General features: G+C 39.2%; 1 protein-coding gene across 1 annotated transcript in view; it reads right to left on the minus strand.

Annotated features, from left to right (window-relative positions):
* Positions 1–15,601: 15,601 nt before the first annotated feature.
* The window catches only part of rtn4r (reticulon 4 receptor), a 68,045-nt gene continuing 65,853 nt past the window's right edge, over positions 15,602–17,793 (minus strand). Inside the window, exon 2 of the mRNA XM_072432579.1 lies at positions 15,602–17,678. Coding sequence (XP_072288680.1) covers positions 16,306–17,678 — 1,373 coding nt within the window. The 3' untranslated portion in view covers positions 15,602–16,305. The remainder of the gene's footprint in view (positions 17,679–17,793) is intronic.

The raw sequence follows: 17,793 nt of genomic DNA on the forward strand, positions 1-17,793 counted from the left end.
CCAACCGCCATAAAACAACAACAACAACAACAACTTCAGTCCTGGCAGGCAAAGAGTTAACACCAAGTTCAGAGAATGACTTCAAGTGCCTCACAGTGAGCAATATAAAGACACAATTGTGATTAATTTAAAATGTTCATCAATCGTGAAGAGAGAACAAGAGTTTCATCAAGATGCTTTTTGGTGTATGGGTTGATGATGAAGTGGGCTGGAAAGAACACATAAGCATGTTTGCAAATGACTAAATCAATTGGTATCATAAGGAACACTTGAAATGTTTTCTAACTCTATGTTACAGTTTAAGTTGTCCTTATCTCGCATATTGTAATGTTGTGTTGGGAAGTACATTCAATACTTATCAAAATAAATGTTTTTTTCTTCAGAAGAAATTTGTAAGATTAGCAACATATTCCAAACCTGAAGTTCCTTTGTTTGTTTATTCACGGCACTGCACGAAGCTGATTGGCCTTCCTACATTAAGCATTCTTTCACTGATGATTATTAGTTCTACCACTTTGCCTCTAGCCAGGCTCAGAAGTCACATATATCTTTATATTAAGAGTAGTCGTGAGTAGTTTTCAATTTGATATCACAAATTCAAACCAGGAAACTCCCATTCAGCCCTTCCACAAACCTCCATGTCAATATCTATGCACAAAACAAGTTTAAAACATACAGTAAGTTGATGATGCAATATTTGCGTTGACCTTTTCAAATGATAATTGTAATTTAATTGAATATTATACATAATTTCCATTGATTGCCTTTTTTCACTTTACTTTTTCTTTGTGGAAGACTTTTTCGCTTCTACCACTCTCATGCACATTGTTGATTTGATGGTTGTTGTTGTTGTTGTTGTTGTTGTTTATTGTTTGATTGTCACAATTGCTGCAATTAATTAAACATGTTTATCCTTTAACTAGTGATAAATAAATACATACACAATTACATCCATCCATAAATACATTGATTGATTAAAAAGCATATTAAATGGGGAATTGTTTGTCCATTTCTGTTTCTGTTCATGAAATGTACTAAAGGACTAAAGGCTAATAATGTTTCCATATTGTTGAGAAGATACAGTGCAGAGTACCAGGCCTTCTTGTTGTCCCTAGAGGGGTACTGGACAGTACAGTGACCAGAGACTCCATTGTTCTACTGGAGGACTTCAACTCCCATATGGACAAAGACAGTGACACGTGGAGAGGTGTGATCAGGAAGAACAGCCTTCCGGATCTGAACCCGAGCGATGTTCAGTTATTGAACTCTGTACTAGTCACACTTTGTCCCTAACAAACACTGTGTTGAAGTATAAGGGTGTTATGTCCAGTATGTCCTTGTGCACGTGGCACAAGGACATACTGGACCGGAGGTCAAGGATCAACTTTGTTGTTGTGTCATCTGACTTTCGGCCGTGTGTCTTGTACACAGACCAGCTGATCACCTGATCACCACCTGGTGGTGGGTTTGATCCACTGGGAAGGAAACATTTCATGCTGAGGAGTTGATTGCAACAGGACAAAGCGCCACTGTTTTACAAATGACAACAAATAGTTTATTTGTAGAAAGTCTGGTAAATATGCTAATCTTTGCCCTGACACTGTCTTTAAGGTATTATTAGATATATTGCATATTATTTTGAGCATCTCCCTTATGTTTGCTGCATTGATGTTGTCTCTTGTCTTTGAGAGTGAAGCGTGAACATGACAGCTCTACTTTCTGCCTCGGCCTCTGACACATTGTACTGAGCAAGAATCTAGACATTTGCCACATTGTCCTTCAAACAACTTTCTGTTAAGGAAAGCTCAATTTTCTTTACGAACTCAATTGATATATTTGCCATATTTTTGAATGAAGTCCCTTATATATGAGTCAGACATATATATCCTCATATCTGTCTGTGTATAATAGCTCCATCTGAAAGAGGCTAATATATGCAGTGGCTAACTTACATATTTGGGGGCCCAAGGTGAAACTGAATTGAATTTAATTGCTTTTACCCGTGGCCCCGATCCACCTGTAATCTGCTTCTAAACCGCTCCCTGAGCTCAGAGAAAAATGAAAAAGGAAGTCACAACTTGTATGAGCCCTGATATAAAGTTTGTGCAGTTCTCTAAAGAAACACATATGTACCGTACTTTTCAGGCTATACAGCGCTCCTGAATAATAAATCATATTTACACTTACACTACTGTGTAGTAACTACGACGGTCTTTTGAACCACCAGCGGTCTGTACCCTGCTCAACATTGGACACGTCTTACATAAGTTATCTTTGAAACTAGCGGAGCCTCGGCAGGTCCCCTCCCACTCAGTACGCACTCATGGACTATTCCATTCCAGTGGGGTAGATCGCTTGGACAGATAAAATATATTTGACATTGAGAAAGCACTTTTTTTAGTCTTTTTCTTTTTTTAAAGTACGCTATCATCATTTACTGTGACACTGAGAGAATAGCAAGTGTTTCTGGGCTTTGTGCCAATGATGGTTGTGAAGGGCATCTGATTGGGGGCCCCTCCAGCTTGGGGGCTCAAGGCAAAATCAGCCTGCTGCCTAATGGTAAGTCCACCTCTGCATAATATGCATTCCGCTGAAAAATCTATTTTTTTTATCCAGAGCCCTTGAACCTCCCAGATCAGAAAGTTTCTGCAATAAATTCAGATTTGCTAAATCCCTGTCCAATAAATTGCCTCCGCTCTGCACAAACATCAAAACAAATACAGGCTTTTTGTGCCACCAGCTGTTTGGGTGAAGAGAACAGAAAGGCACAGGTAGATAGATGTAGAGATAGGGATTTGTTTATTAATGTCTCCCTCTCACCCCCGCCTTAGGATAAAAATCATTCTATCTGCATTGCAGCACTCACGATCTGTGTGGGAACAGTGAAAATTTGATGGAGACCTCGCGGGGAGCCGAAGCATGTGGAAGCGGGTTCATTTCAAATTTTCTCCTTTTCGCCACATTCAGCTTGAGTGAAAATGTGCCTCTGAGTGTGTACAGGTGCTGCAGGTGACTGAGCAGTGTGGGCTCAAAGCATCAATCCATAATTTCTATCTCTCACACAAACATTTACCACATTGAAGCAGTCACGATTTAAAAGCCCAGTTTATGGACACTGTGGACTCTGAATCGTTGACAGAGGGAGAAGGGTCACATTTAGCTTTTGCCCAGTGATTAAAAGTTCAAAGCCAGACATCTGCTCCAGTGTTATTGCTTCTAATTAAAAAAACACAAAAAATGTATGTTATGTTATTGGGTTTATTGGCGATCTCTGCACTACTTCAATGAAACGCCGGTGCTTTGTTGTTTACAGTAGTGTGCAATCAAACACCACAAGCAGTATCTGATGCGTGTTGTACTGAGCTTTGGATCTGGTCTTGTACTTTTTCATTGCAACATTTCCAACCAAGAAAGTCCCACTATATAGAGTTAGTCTCTATAGAAAAGCAGCCCACCTGGAGTAAACTAATGCAGACATGAAGAGAACAAACTCCACAATAAGAACCACATACTTTGGAATACAAGTTCTGGAGCTGTCTTGGCTTGAATGCTTGGAATCAAAACACACAAGAACATCACATGTGGTAAATTATTCATTATTTAACAATAAATAATCAAACATAAACTATTGATTGTGAAAATGTCTGTGCCATGTCACCAGTGAATAAACCTAATCATATGTTTTCATTTGATACACATTTTCCCCCTCTAAAATGTGATAACTTGATAACATTTGAAACATTTGATTTTGACTCCTTAATTACATCTTAAGCTGAGATACTGCATGTATAAAGGGAAACAAATTTGACATTTATTTTATACATTTTTTGTTGTTTTTCATTATGTAATGTTTGCATATAGAAATAAAGCATGTTGTACATAAAACTAGCCACCCATAATTAGCTATAATTACTTTTCTGAACACGTTATGTGACTTTGTGAGTGAAGGTGTGAACGTTCTCTGACAGCAGCTTTGACACTTTAGCAGGGAAGATAACACAGTGGAGAGAGAGGACAGGGCCTGGCTGCAGTGTCGGCTGCTGATTTCACATTACCTTGTTTTTATTGTTTTTTTTTACATCCAAAAGTGAATATTTTACATTGACTGTATGAATACATTTACTAGTTTATTAATGAAGTAAACAAAATGTTTTTCCACTTTTGGTTATGGTAATACTATGATTTATAGGCAGATACCATTTGTAAGAAAATCAAATGGAAATGGATATTCAGAATTGGCATTGGAATAAATAAACAAAAAACACTCCTGTTTGGTGTGTTTGCAGTCACGGTAACGGAGCACAAATGCTACACTAGGTCGACACATCAGATGTCTCATCAGGTTGGACTGATAGAAATCACTTCATCACAAATATAGTTTTTACTCAAGGACTTCATGTATTGTATTATTTTACATATTCAAACTAATAATATCATAATATAATTTTTTTTAGACAAAACAGTTTTTTAATACCATTTGACATAATTGGCTGATAGGAGGGGCGTCGCCCCATGGCCCTTAGTGGACCAGCCGCCACTGCCTGGCTGTGAAGTGACACTGCATATCTATGTCTTTACAAGGCTCTCACATTACGCTTTTTAATCACATCCTCACTCCAGAAGGGACTCGAGACCTGGATCTCATTGCAATGACCCAGCGTTCCAGAAGGTTGTGTGTGTGTGTTTTGCATCGAGACTTTACGTTCAGCCTTACTGTAGCTGCCCCCACGCACCACGTAATGACTTGAAGGGAAATGACCGGCCAGATGTTACTAATCCCCCGCTGAGAAGCTTGTGACCAGGGTGCAATCAGATAAGGGCGCATAGGAAGGGATTATGAATGGTGACAGTGGAGAAAAGGCTCTGAGTTCCGCCCATAATCGCAGATAGAAATTCAAATATCCTCTGATAACCCTTGCTGCTAAATGTGTGTTATTTTAGTGCATTCACAGCAATTCCTGAATGCGTCACTTCCGTTGTGAGAAGAGTGCAAGCTTATTTGAGTCAAGCCCTCAGTTGAGAGTGCATGGCACAGCGAGGGCATGGGGCTTCCTGGAGGATGGGCTGAAACAGGGAAGCGTGCTGCGGCACTCACCAAGATGAGTCAGCATGGTGAGTGCCGCAGCACGCTGTTTCAGCCCATGATTTAGATTTTGCATGCTATGGGCCCTTTAAGACTAAGTAGACTTAAAGGGCCCATATGTTCACAATACACTTTTGATTCAAATTTGAATCATCATTTCAATAGTTTGCTTAGGTAATTGGGAACCTGCAATTGAACTCTGATCCAGACCAAAGAAGCAGACTCTGGTCCTATTGGAAAGGTTGGTGTTCACTCTGGTACGATTCGTTTGATTTGTAAACGCAAACAAACCAGAGAGCAAAAATAAACCAGGAAAATCGCTCAAGAGGAGCCGCGGCTACTTCGCCACACCTATGTTCAAATGCTTCTTCTTTTGTTCCAACAATACTGTTGCTAAACCAGCTTTTTGTTGCTCATCATCTAATTTATTACACAATACAACAATTAATGTTATTTTATGAATTTCTCGGCAGCGTGTTCTCTCTTTCTGTGGACATTCAGATAATTCCTGCAGCCTCTGTTTACACCATAACTCCAGGCTACGTCATGGGGTGGGCGGGGTCGGCACGTTCACACTGAGACTACATCGCTGGTTGGGTGGGGGAGACGGTTTGCTCTTCGAGAGGGTGGGGCAAAACTCAAACTAAACCTTTTGCATTTCCGGGTAGGGCAGCTGGCTCTAAAACAGGACTATTTTAGGGCTAAAGTTGAGCTTAGCCTGGTTCTAATTAGACGTAGACCATTGCCACAGTAATTTTACCAAAGAAATTAAAATGTTTTGAATCATATTCAAAAAATTACAAAAACACAAGAACTGAAGAGGTGTCTACATACCACCTAAAGGACCTCTCGTACCACCAGTGGTACATGTACCACAGTTTGAGAAACTCTCCCCTAGCATTTTGAGAGTGGGATTGTAGGAAAGTTTGAAGTGGTTTAAAATATGCAATTAAAGTGCTTCTGTCTTTGGCAACATTCAACATTGGACCTTGTTGATAATCTAGTTGTATTCTACATGCTTTATGTAAGTGGATCCCTGTACTGCATCTGTGCTTCCTGATTACGCCAGTGCCTCTGCATATGAAGTGTACGCTATCACACTTAGTTTGTAATGCCCCATTGCGAGCACATGCTTGTGTGGGCAGGTTAATAGTATCAGTACGAGAGGAGTTTTTAATCACAAACTAATGAGTTGGACTAGACTTATGACAGCTGTAAATAGCACCACTAGTTGGAAAATAGGAAAGAAGAATCACATCTGTGGCCAATTTAATGTTAAAGGAAAAAACATTTTATTGGGTTGAATGTGATAAGAAGATGTTTCACCAAGGATTATGCTGAACCATTTCTTTGACTGTGTATTGTGACCCTCTTCTTGTGCTTCCTGTTGGAATATGAATGCTGATGCAGAGATTTAGGTGAACCTCAATGACAAACCGAAACACAAACAGTTGGATTAGAGGGACTTATTCATATTTAAAGAGAGAACAGCGGGGGGATTGTTCCTGTGGAGAGGCAGCAGCAGGTTACCGCCGCCAACAGAGGCCATTCCTGGTTCAAAGTAGAAAAGAAAAACTCCTAAATCCACCATAAATCAGTACACCTTTGCAGTGTTGTTAAAATGCTTACAAATCCTTTTCTTGGAGTTACCAACCAAGAAAATAATCCTATTTATTTGAGCTGCCTAAGAAAGACATTCTTGAATAAATAATATACATTTTATCAGGTTTAATGTGGCTAGAGGGATGACACATACTAACAAGAACCCACTCAAGCATTAAACCATCTAGTCCCATCTGGTTCACCCTTTACAGCCTTTTCCCTGATCTGACTACTCCCCCACTCTTCCCTTTTCACCTTCCTTCTAAACATATATTCACAGCTAAAATAATTCATGATAATGCAGAAATGGAACGCTAGATCCTGACGGTGCCTGTGCTGACAGGGCTGTGTTGAACAGAAGCTTCCAGCTCTTAGCATGTTGCACTCCATTAGAAAGTGAAAATTGGAGGCATGGAAGTGTAAAGAATTGGACATCAGTCGCCCAGAGCCCCTCGAGGTACATCACGAAGTGTCAGTCTGCCAGGCTTCTCCTGTTAAGAGCGTGATCGGCTTGTTAAAGATGGCCGCTTTGTGGAGAACATTAATGCTGCAGCTTATGGTCCTGCGGCTATCTCAGCAGCTCTCTGGAAGTACGCTGCTCGAAACCTTCATACGTTCTAAGGGCCCAGACTCATCTGAACAGATAATCCATGACATGTGATATAAATAAATGACCAAACTCAGACTATCTAGTGCATTTCATTCACAAATAGAATGAATCTAGATCTTAATAATTCTGTTGAAACCGCGCTGGATCAAAGGCACAAATATAAGTGCAGTGATTAATTAATTCTATTACCACTACAACTAGTACTACTATTACTACTCCCACTACTGCTACTAATATCACTAGTACTACTAATCATAATCATAGCAATCATCGTAATCATAGCAATCATCATCATCATCATCATCATCATCATCATCATCATCATCATGTATTCACTAAATAGACTAGGGAGTGTTTACAGAGCCTGAAACTGCGTCGCTATTTGACCGCGCCGTTTTAGACTGCGTTGGGTTAAGGTACCCTAACTTAAACTCTAAAGTTAGGGTCAGGGTTAGGGTTAGGGTTAGGGTTTTGGGTTAAAGTTAGGGTTAGGGTTAGCCATGAGGCCATTTGACCGCGCCGCGGCTCTGCAGCCCTGGCCAATAGACTATGGTGAGATTTGTTCAGTAAACTGTCTCTTGCAGCAGATAAGATTATGTGTCATCGCCTCTAGCACTGCCTTTAATTTGGGATGGACAGAGTTGCGCCACTTCCAGGAAACGGAATTGATCCTTGATCCATGGAAAATACACTTGAGACTTGAATGTACTGTTCAGTGACAAGTTTATTATTTGCACCAAACAAAGAAATAACTTGTATTATATATTTTTTTCAATAGAGTTGATTTGTTATGTGTTATGTGGTTCGATCCAGATTATAAGCATGACCTAACGTGACTGACATGGACACACTTATGTTAACAGTCCGTGTCAGGGGCATATAAAAAGCTTTAGATTTTTTAATCATATTAGGCTGGATTATAATATGGACCCATTTATTCAGGGCTTAATTTCACGAGGTGTATAGATCCAAATCCCTTTGGCTATCGGGCTAAACTGCAGCACAAGCCCTGCAGCTCAAAGTGAGTCCTGGCGAGCCGCAGGATATGAACATATGCACTGCATTCGTTTGGCTGAATTAGGATTGAGAGCAAATTGCCAGTCTACATTCCTAAATCCAGACATGACTGAGAAATAATGTGCAGCTCAGCCCACATAAATGGTTCATGAGATTATCCACTGGTGAATTATACAGCTCACCTCACTGCCAGCCCTCACTCTGCGCCTCATTATTAGAGAACATAACTAAGTCTGCTGTGACACACTAACACTATCGCTAGTTATTGATTTTACGCCTACGCTCAGTTCAGTTTACGACTAGTACATATTATGACTCTAAGAGGGACCGATAACCGTTTTCCTCTGAGTAAAAGCTTCCATCTAAAATGCTCAAAGATTATCCGTTAGAAGCATTGCCTGCACTGGTTGCAACACATGATCCTCATCTCTTAAAAGAGGATCAGGAAAAAAGATGCTGTTGATATGCTAGCGCTGGGCCCCAGGGAGCTCAAGCCAATAGAGCTGCAGTCTGATGGCGGCGATACTTTGTGCAGTTTGATTTCAACTTCAGTTCTGAATTCTAAAACCTTTGCATCAAACTAACCACTGGGCACTTCTTCAAAGAGCATCTCAAGAGACTGCTGATTACACTCTGACTTTTCTACTTGCTCCAAGCTGCACTGACATGTATCCGATACAGGTCAGTGTAGGGTCTGAGTATGAGTTGCATTGTGTTCAATTATTCCTGGGCTTAACGTTCAGAAATTGTGGATCTTTGAAAAAAAATGTTGGTCCTAAACCTATGAAATGCCCTGGTCTCTCTGTGTGGATAACGCTGTTGATTCTTTTAAATTGCTTTATCTATGAAAAGCGCTGTTTAAATACTCACTTACCTACAACGAATACCGTATTTTCCGGACAATAAGTTGCACCTTTTTTCATAGTTTTGGCCGGGGTGTGACTTATACTCATATTTTCATATTTATACTTATATACTTACACTCCGGACCGACTTATGTGATATTATTTGTTATTTTCACATTTGCAACTTTATTTCATACTCCAGTGCGACTTATATATGCTTTTTTCTACTCTGTTTTGCATATTTTGGCTGGTGCGACTTATACTCCAGTGCGACTTATAGTCCAGAAAATACGGTACATATTTGTATTTGACACTGCCCTTCACAATGCAATATATGAATAAAAACAACACAATTAAGAACAGGGGATTTAAATACAATGCATATTTACACCATTCTAAAAGCTATTGGAAAGTCAAATTGTCAAGTGTTCGTAGCTGTTCATGTTTCGACTTTGTTACTATACTGTTTTTGAATGGAGCAGAAATGGCAACAGTTTGCAGTCGCCTCACAGTCCCCTGCACAAACCATGACAATCTGGTCCATTTTGGGTCCTGACAGAGAGGAAACGTGGAGAGACAGCACCTGTACAGTGTGAAGGATGGTCAGTCATGATGGAGCGGGTGCAGTGGTGTGTGCACTGGAGCGCTCCCAGATCTCATCAACACCAGGTGATGGATAACACGCACTTTTGGACCAAGCATTCGTGTTTCGAAAGTTGTAAACATTAACTCTTAACTTTATTAACTTTAAAATGGGCAAAGTATTCACTGTAATGTCTAATGTACACTTTACATTAGATTTTTGGCTCAAATATCGCTTTGCTAAGTTTCAAACTGGATGCATGATTAATTTGATAAAAGTAAATCTAAATGTGCACTTTTTCTGCTGTTCCTTGTAAATTGTTTGCTTTGTGTGTTGTATGTAGACTTATATGAAAAGTCTCCAAAAACTTAAAATATAAAATAGCTAAAAAACAGTTATGTCTTTGTGTTGTCTACACTGAATTGGATCATGGTCTATGTAGTCTGTTTTGTTAGCTGTTCCTGCAACATTTAAGCAAGAGTCATTTTTAAAGTTCAAACAAGAAAATATAGATTTACATCATGGCCTGAGACTAATTTCCTGTTTTTTTCTCATGCATGAGCTTATTACACAAGGTTGGTGTTTAAGGTTGTTGTTGTTGCATACATTTTCTCTCAAGCATTTGCCCGATAAAACAAGAGAGAGCCAAGGAGATATGAAGCGAATAACAAGAATAAATAGACAGAGGAGTTGAGCCTGATCGGGCGGCATCAGTGTTTAGTATGCAGAAGGCAAAGCAAACACTTTTAGCCCCGTCTGGGACTGCAGTGTGCCGTGGCAGTCTCAACTCTCTCACATAGTTTTGCCCCAAGCCACGAAGTCAAAGATTTCTGTCACATTCACCCATGCAGAGGAAAATGCTTTATTACTGATGATCAAAGGTGGGTGTTTTCTACAGGAGAAAATGAGCATCTGCTGGAATTGGCATTAGCAGTTCACGGGGGGTCGTTAGAGAGAATAGTCATATCCATGTATTCATCTCCATAGAGAAAAGCATAAGTATAAGAGTAACTGCAGAATATTATTATGCTAAAGATACTGCATGTAAAAATATTAAATTTTTTGGGGCAGTTTGCTCTACAGCGATTTTATGAGAATTACGGTCCAAACACATAAGCCCATCACAACCTTCTGATGGTTAATATATTCACAGTAAAAAAGGAGTTTGCCATTTAGCAGGATACAACACCAATGTTTTATTTTTATCCTATTTCTACACCATGCCCAACAGCAATTAGCAGCTAGTTTACATTAGCATGACTTTCTTCAAGCCTCCATTATAACAAAGTACATTTGGGGTTAATAATTTATGCAATTATTTTAGACAGCTGTTTAATTTTTAAAATGTGTTTCTGAATTAATTAGATAACAATTCTGATGTTTTATTCATGTTTTAAATATTTTCCGTTTGTATTTCGTGCTATGTCTTCATCGCTTGAACCATTCTTGTACCAAAATGACTGCTTTTATTGCAAAAAGCACATTTTCTTTGCCATATAGACTTTGGGAATTACTTTTGTCAGAAAATGTCACTTTGAGAAACACAATAAAGTGCTACGTTTTTGGTGTTTACTGAAAGTGTTTGTTGCTTTTTACCACCCTTGGCTTTCCCATCGCCCGAAGATATTTGAATCCCTGCCACGATGCTAATCCGTGGTGCATCCGGACCCTCAGTGCAGATGGAGGCTGTATAATTAGTTTCACTTTTCAATGGTGTTTGGAGGAGAGGGAGAGGTGTTAAATGTTCCCTGGGCGGGGGTAAGGTGGGCGTTGTCAAGCTGAGGAGACTGTAGTGGACGTCCAGCAGAAGGCCAGGGCTGCAGGTCAGGCATGTTTGAGTCCACTAAATGAAGATAAATGCGATATTTGGAGAGAAAAGAGGTGAGCAGATGGGCAGCGGTGATCCCATTGGGTAAACGCTCGATGGAAGTGGGAGTCATTTTGGATAGTCAGAAAAAAATGAATAGCAATTTTAACATCACGCTGACATCATGCAGTATAATAGATGATTCAAAGTTGTAAGTATTATTGGATGAAGGGGAAGTTTTTGAAATTAAATCATGCAAGTTTCTGCTGAATGGTGCTGAATGGTCTGCCACCTGCTTGTCGTCATGGAGATGTCCTGAAATGTTCCGAAGTGGCATTTATTACATTACTTGTTGTTGTTGTTGTTGTTGTTGTTGTTTTATGGCGGTTGGCATCCAATTGTTGCATTACCGCCAGACTTTATTCCTCAGACTTTTCGTAGTCCTCAGACTGTCGTAGTCCGTAAAATTATTTACATATATTATGTATTTGTACGGCTAAAAAACCTAGAAAAACATGCATTCTTTGTATGAGCCAGATCTGACCTGTAACTTGGCCTGATGATGCAATCCGCTTGTTTCCATGGAGGTATGTATGTTTAATGCCATAGTGTGTAAGTTACGAAGTGCACCTTTATTGTTGAAAATAAACAACAAATTATTATTTATTATGTTCAGCGTCTTTGGGTCACTGAAAAGCGCTATATAAATAAAAGTTATTATTATTATTATTATAAACATTTTTTTTTGTGTGTTGGTCTTAAAGCTAATGCTCCTTATTTTAAAACCACTTAGAGAAAGTTTGGATATTTAACCTTACAAACGGGCAAAATGCTCATAGGTGAATGTGAATGAACAAAGCAACAAAGCAACATATCTAGCAATATTATAATAATATTGTGTTGAGAAATATACAAATTGGGTAGTGCCGCATGTCTAGAAGTCTGTTCATTTGTCTATGGTGAAAAAACAGAAACTTTAAGCCATATAGTCCTACCATGACAAGCAACTTTTAACTTGTTGTGTATTTTTTAAATGAAAAAATGAGAGTCTTATAGTTCACAGAGTTTAGCAGTGTCCTGGACTAATTGGTCTCTAGGGGGCAAACAAAGTTAAAGCTGCCATTCACTACATGAGCTGCTAAGGATATATTTTAACTATAGCCGCATTCTTTCTCTATTTGGTTTAGGGGAAAAGCGTAATGTTATTTGATAAAAATCCCTCATTACTAACTGTATGTGAGCACTTTATGTGTTCCAAATGTCTCAATCATTTATGAATCTGTTCCTTTAAGTTAATCCCAGCATGGATGCTAACACTTTGATTACATTCAAGTAATTAATTTAAGAAAACACTTGCTGACACTAACTATTTCATATTTTGTTTAGTTGCACACCCTTTTAATTATTTTGTGAATATGCATCAAGCAATTATGCAAATAGGAACTTAACTTTCAAATAGCGAGAGAGTGTATCTTTGCACTTAATTAGAGCTTTACTTATTATTGTTTTTTTTAAGTGAGTGGGAATTAAAAGATAATGCTTGGTCCACGTGTGAACTTTTGGAATACATAATGTGTGAATTAATGTGTTGAGAGGGTGGATCTTTGTATCCCGCCAAATGTTCAGATGTTTTTCATGCTACGAGGAGCTGCAGTTTCCTCCCAGCGTGAGATTATCTGAAGTCTCACATCCACCGGCCTTGTTTTTGCCTTCAAATGATAATCAAACCAATTTAAACTTGTGAGCCTTGAAGTCTAGTCATCATACTTTTAACCGTGGTGTGGTTTTAGGGTATAATTCAGTACAAATTATTCAGACTAATATGGAGATCCCTTCATAACCTCTGGTCTTTTTTTTCCCAGCTGAAATAATCATTCTGGGTCATCTATCAATGTCAAAAATCCATTTGTTTGTTGCACTCTTTCTCCCAAAAAAGAAACTTATAACCACGTCCACCTGGCATCCATACCATCATATTCATTTGATGAAAGAGGTGTAGGCTACACCACTGTTGCTTGGTTTTCTGTTGCACATGTTTGTTTGGAAAAGAGCTCCTTAAATACAACCAGCAAAATCAGGTTTTTAAAAACAATTCACATGTTTTGTCGTACTATTATTTGTTTTAATCTCTATTTTAGTTTCACACGATTTGATTTACCGCTGAGTTTGTTGAATTAAAGTAGGTACATTTTTTTGATCGCACAGGACTAGAAACACTGATGGCATTTGCAACTATTACAGTTTTCCCAATAAAACTAGTCGGGCTGAAGAATGTTGGCACATAAAACTCAATAACTTATGCAAGTATTTGAAGCTAATGTTTCGAGTGAGGGCTCAGCCATGTGCTTGTCTCTGTGGATATGTTAGTGACATGCTAAATCTATTGATTCCAGCCAAAGTCGTATATATTATAAAGTAGGCGGAGGACCTGCTGCCAGAAAAGTCACATATGTGCAGCTTTAAAGGCAAAGAAATAAAACAAAAAAACGTTCAAAGCCACGTCTTAGACTGAGAAGGATGTCTGAATATGTAAATATGACCTTGGTAACAGAGGAGAGATACAGCATCCAGACTGAGAATGAATAACAATATGTATTCATTAATATGAGCCTTGTCCATAAATGTGGATAGTAAAGCACCGAGAGGCTCTCGGCCGGCAGGTTCCCGTGCGGCACTGAGGGGCTGTCGTGAGTGTTGATTTCTTCTCCAGATCAATATCTTCTCCTCTCTCCTTCTAGACACTTCCAACAGCCACAATTGAAATCTCTTGTGGATTTGACACCAGTCCTTCTAATCCTTTCACTTGTGGGAGCTACAAAAGCCAGGGTTTTTGTCAAGATTTTCCATCCTGAGTTAATGTGTCTCTGTTCTTCTTGGGCCATCACAGGGTCTACCACTCAATTGCATGACAAGGTGACATCTGCAAGTCCACACTACTTTGTATTCAAATTTGATAGTGTATATATGGCATATCAAGAAAGCCAAACAGTACTTATTATGCAGCCTTGAGGGATTGTTTTGCTTGCCAAACCAAGGTTATGATGCGAAGAGCTGCTATTTGAATATTCCCCAAGGATTTGTTGCCCCCTGCTTAATAATTTACTCAAATGTGTGTTTGTAACTTCATGTTCCAAGTTCTTTTCATTGCCTCAAGCGCCTTCATAAAGTAGAGTCATCTTTTTAGACCAATAAATATTCAACATCAAATGCATGTTGACAGTGATGGCGACCTTGTTTCTTACAAGCTGTTTTGGCGTAATCATTGATTTGTTTGATCTTCCACGAATGCCTTCGGAAATGCTGTCCCTAACTCTATGTAATTATGTGAGATCAAAAAGAGGCCTTCATATTATAATTACTCAGAGATAGGTTATCTGGAGTTCAGAGTTGACCAATGCACGGTGTGGTAATTATGTCAGGGCTGAAAAGTGTAAAGTGTGTGTATCAGCGAAATGTTCCTCTGAACTGTGTAGAAGATGGGGAATTATAAAAGAAGTTTTTTTTTTTTTTATCCCTATCAATGGGTTTCTGTTTCAGAGCCTCGACATTTTCAATTAAAAAAACATGTGGAATGGTGATAATGAATAATAATGAATTTGAACCCTTTAAAAGACACTGTGTTTCTTTTTATTTTTTTGCATTTTGTATTATTTTTATTTTAGGTCCAGATATCACACTTTTTGAGATATTGGCTTTAACTTTGAAATGGGAATTGTAAAGTAAATCAGACAGCAGAGGCCAAAACTAAAGAGTGTGAGTTCACAAAGAGGAATTTTAGTCAGGCATTTTAGGACAAATATGAGTTTCAGAGTGATCAAAAATTTAAAAACTTAAAAAACAAAATCTATATCTTTTGAATGATAAACAATACTCAAAATGGTGCCCATAAACAGGGAGTTTAAAATCATGAATATGCTGTAAAATCTCATCCAAAGCGCTCAAATGTCAATACTTTATTTCCTAGAAAACCTTTATATCCAAAGTTTTAGATCCAAATGTGTTCACCTAATGAAATATTTCTGTGTTTATGTATTTTCAGAAAACAGACACAAAGTACGAAATAAGAACTTTTATTCATAATATATTCATACTTGTACACAAGTAAAATAAAATGCATATCTATGGTTCCATTGCAAACTCCATAAACAAATCAACAGCATTTATTTTCTGGAAATGCTACCCTTGAACCCTCTCTGTCAAAAAACTAGAACTGAAACTGGGGAGGTAAAACAGCTTTTATAAACATAAAAAAAACATAACATTACCCAACAAATGCATCACTTTGATTAAATAATGGGAAGGAGATCATTTATTATCATCAAACAAAGCCAACATTCTTTGTGTGCTTTTCTGCATTCTTTGTGTGCTTTCTGTAGAGGATTTCCTGAAATGTTACCTTTTATTTTGTAATTTTTTTTTTTTTATCTCACTCATCCAGTGGTCTGTCTAAGCAGTAAAAGCTTTTGAGAAGGAAAAAGGGTGGAGCCTCCGAAGTGTAGCTTGGACACGGTACAATAAAGTACATAGAGAACAAACAATTTGGGCACCGATCATTATATACATTAGTTCTGTAGTGTTCTGTAAAGGCATCCATTTATTAAACTATCTTGTTATTGTTTGTCTTCATTGGCCATGTTGGGTCAGTGAGACTCCAGATTTTTCTCAGTCTTTGTCTGCTGGAGTAGCCACTGCATCTTCTGTGTCATTGTCATGATTATCCAAATCTTAGTCCAGACTCCACAATGAGATCAGAAGATTTTAAGACATGGCTAGAGATATCCAGATGGTGGGAATGAAGAGAAAACGCAGCACTTTCAAAGATGCACCTTGACCTTTGATGCACTGGGCGTCTGATTTGGGCTTTTTCAAACACTTCTTTTTCTTTTTATTTGATGCTGTTGAGGATTCTGGATTGTCTATGAACTCCGGGTTGAGGTTAGAGGAATTTTCCAGCGTGTTGGACAATGTCCCGAGTGGACCATCATTTTGTTTGTGCTGGGATTCATTTTTTGATCGCTCTGACTCTGCTATTTTCGGCTTGGACATGTTCCCCTTATCCTTCACTGGGTTATTATGGTGAGATTTTCCAGACAAGATGGAGGACTTGTCATTATCTCCGAGACAACACCGCGGCATTGTGTCCCCAATAGGACTTTCGCTGGATGGGAATTTTCCTGACTGGACTTTGGTACTGAAGAGATCGGTCTGGATTTGAAACTTCTTCACACAACCCTCCAAGTCTTCACTCTTTAAAGTTTTCAGATCCTCTTGTGCCAAATACTCGGGAACATAGCATTCCAACTCTGAGCTGGAGCCTTTGAACCGTTTGAACCATTCCCACAAGGTCCTTGCCCGACAGTCACAAATCCACTGGTTTCCGTTAAGTCTTAGATATTGTAGCGAAACAAGAGGCTCCATAGTCTCTCCTGTTAAGACAGTAAGATTGTTGAAGAACAAGTAGAGGGTTTGCAGCTTACCAAGATCATTAAAAGCCCTTGGTTCAACATAAATAACCCTATTCTGGTGTAGCAGCAGTCGGTCTAGATTGATTAACCCACGGAACATGTGGTCTGTGACTATCTTTATCTTGTTGTTGTGTAAGTAGAGATAGGTAAGATTTGCAAGGTCCAGAAAAGTATCGTCATGCAGGGTGAGGATATAGTTATCCTGCAGGTAAAGGTATTGTAAGGAGAACATTCCACGGAAAACTCCAACGGGGAGCTCCGACATCCCACACCTATGCAAGTGAAGCGTGTGCAGTTTAGTCAGACCTCGGAACGCCGTGGGGCTGATTGTGCGGAGGTTACTATTGTCCCCAATGTCCAGCTCCTCAAGTTTTTCCAAGCCGTAAAAGGCCCCGGCTTCGATATAGCTTATGTTATTAGAGTAGAGCCACAGAACGGTGAGATTATGGCAGGAGCTGAAGCTGGTGGATCGGACCACAGTCAGCTTGTTGCTCTGGAGGAATATCCGCTGGCTGCGCACTGGGATCTCAGTGGGGATGGAGAACAGTCCTTGTTGTTGGCAGGCCACCGTGGGCTTGGGCTCGCTGTAGCACACACACTTGGCAGGGCAGCTGTCTGTCCGAGGCACGAGGTTCAGCCACATCACCAGGATCAGGAGGCGTCCCCCTGCACAGAGAGAAAAGAGAGACGGAATAGGGTGAGTTGGAGAGAAATTTTGGTTTTGAGCTCCTAAAAAACTTTTAGATCTTCAAATATTAAATTCAGACGTCCACAATTCACA

This window comes from Eucyclogobius newberryi, unplaced genomic scaffold (assembly GCF_026437365.1).
Source record: "Eucyclogobius newberryi isolate DKJ021-1_F unplaced genomic scaffold, fEucNew1.0.hap1 SCAF_6, whole genome shotgun sequence".
Classification (NCBI taxonomy): domain Eukaryota; kingdom Metazoa; phylum Chordata; class Actinopteri; order Gobiiformes; family Gobiidae; genus Eucyclogobius; species Eucyclogobius newberryi.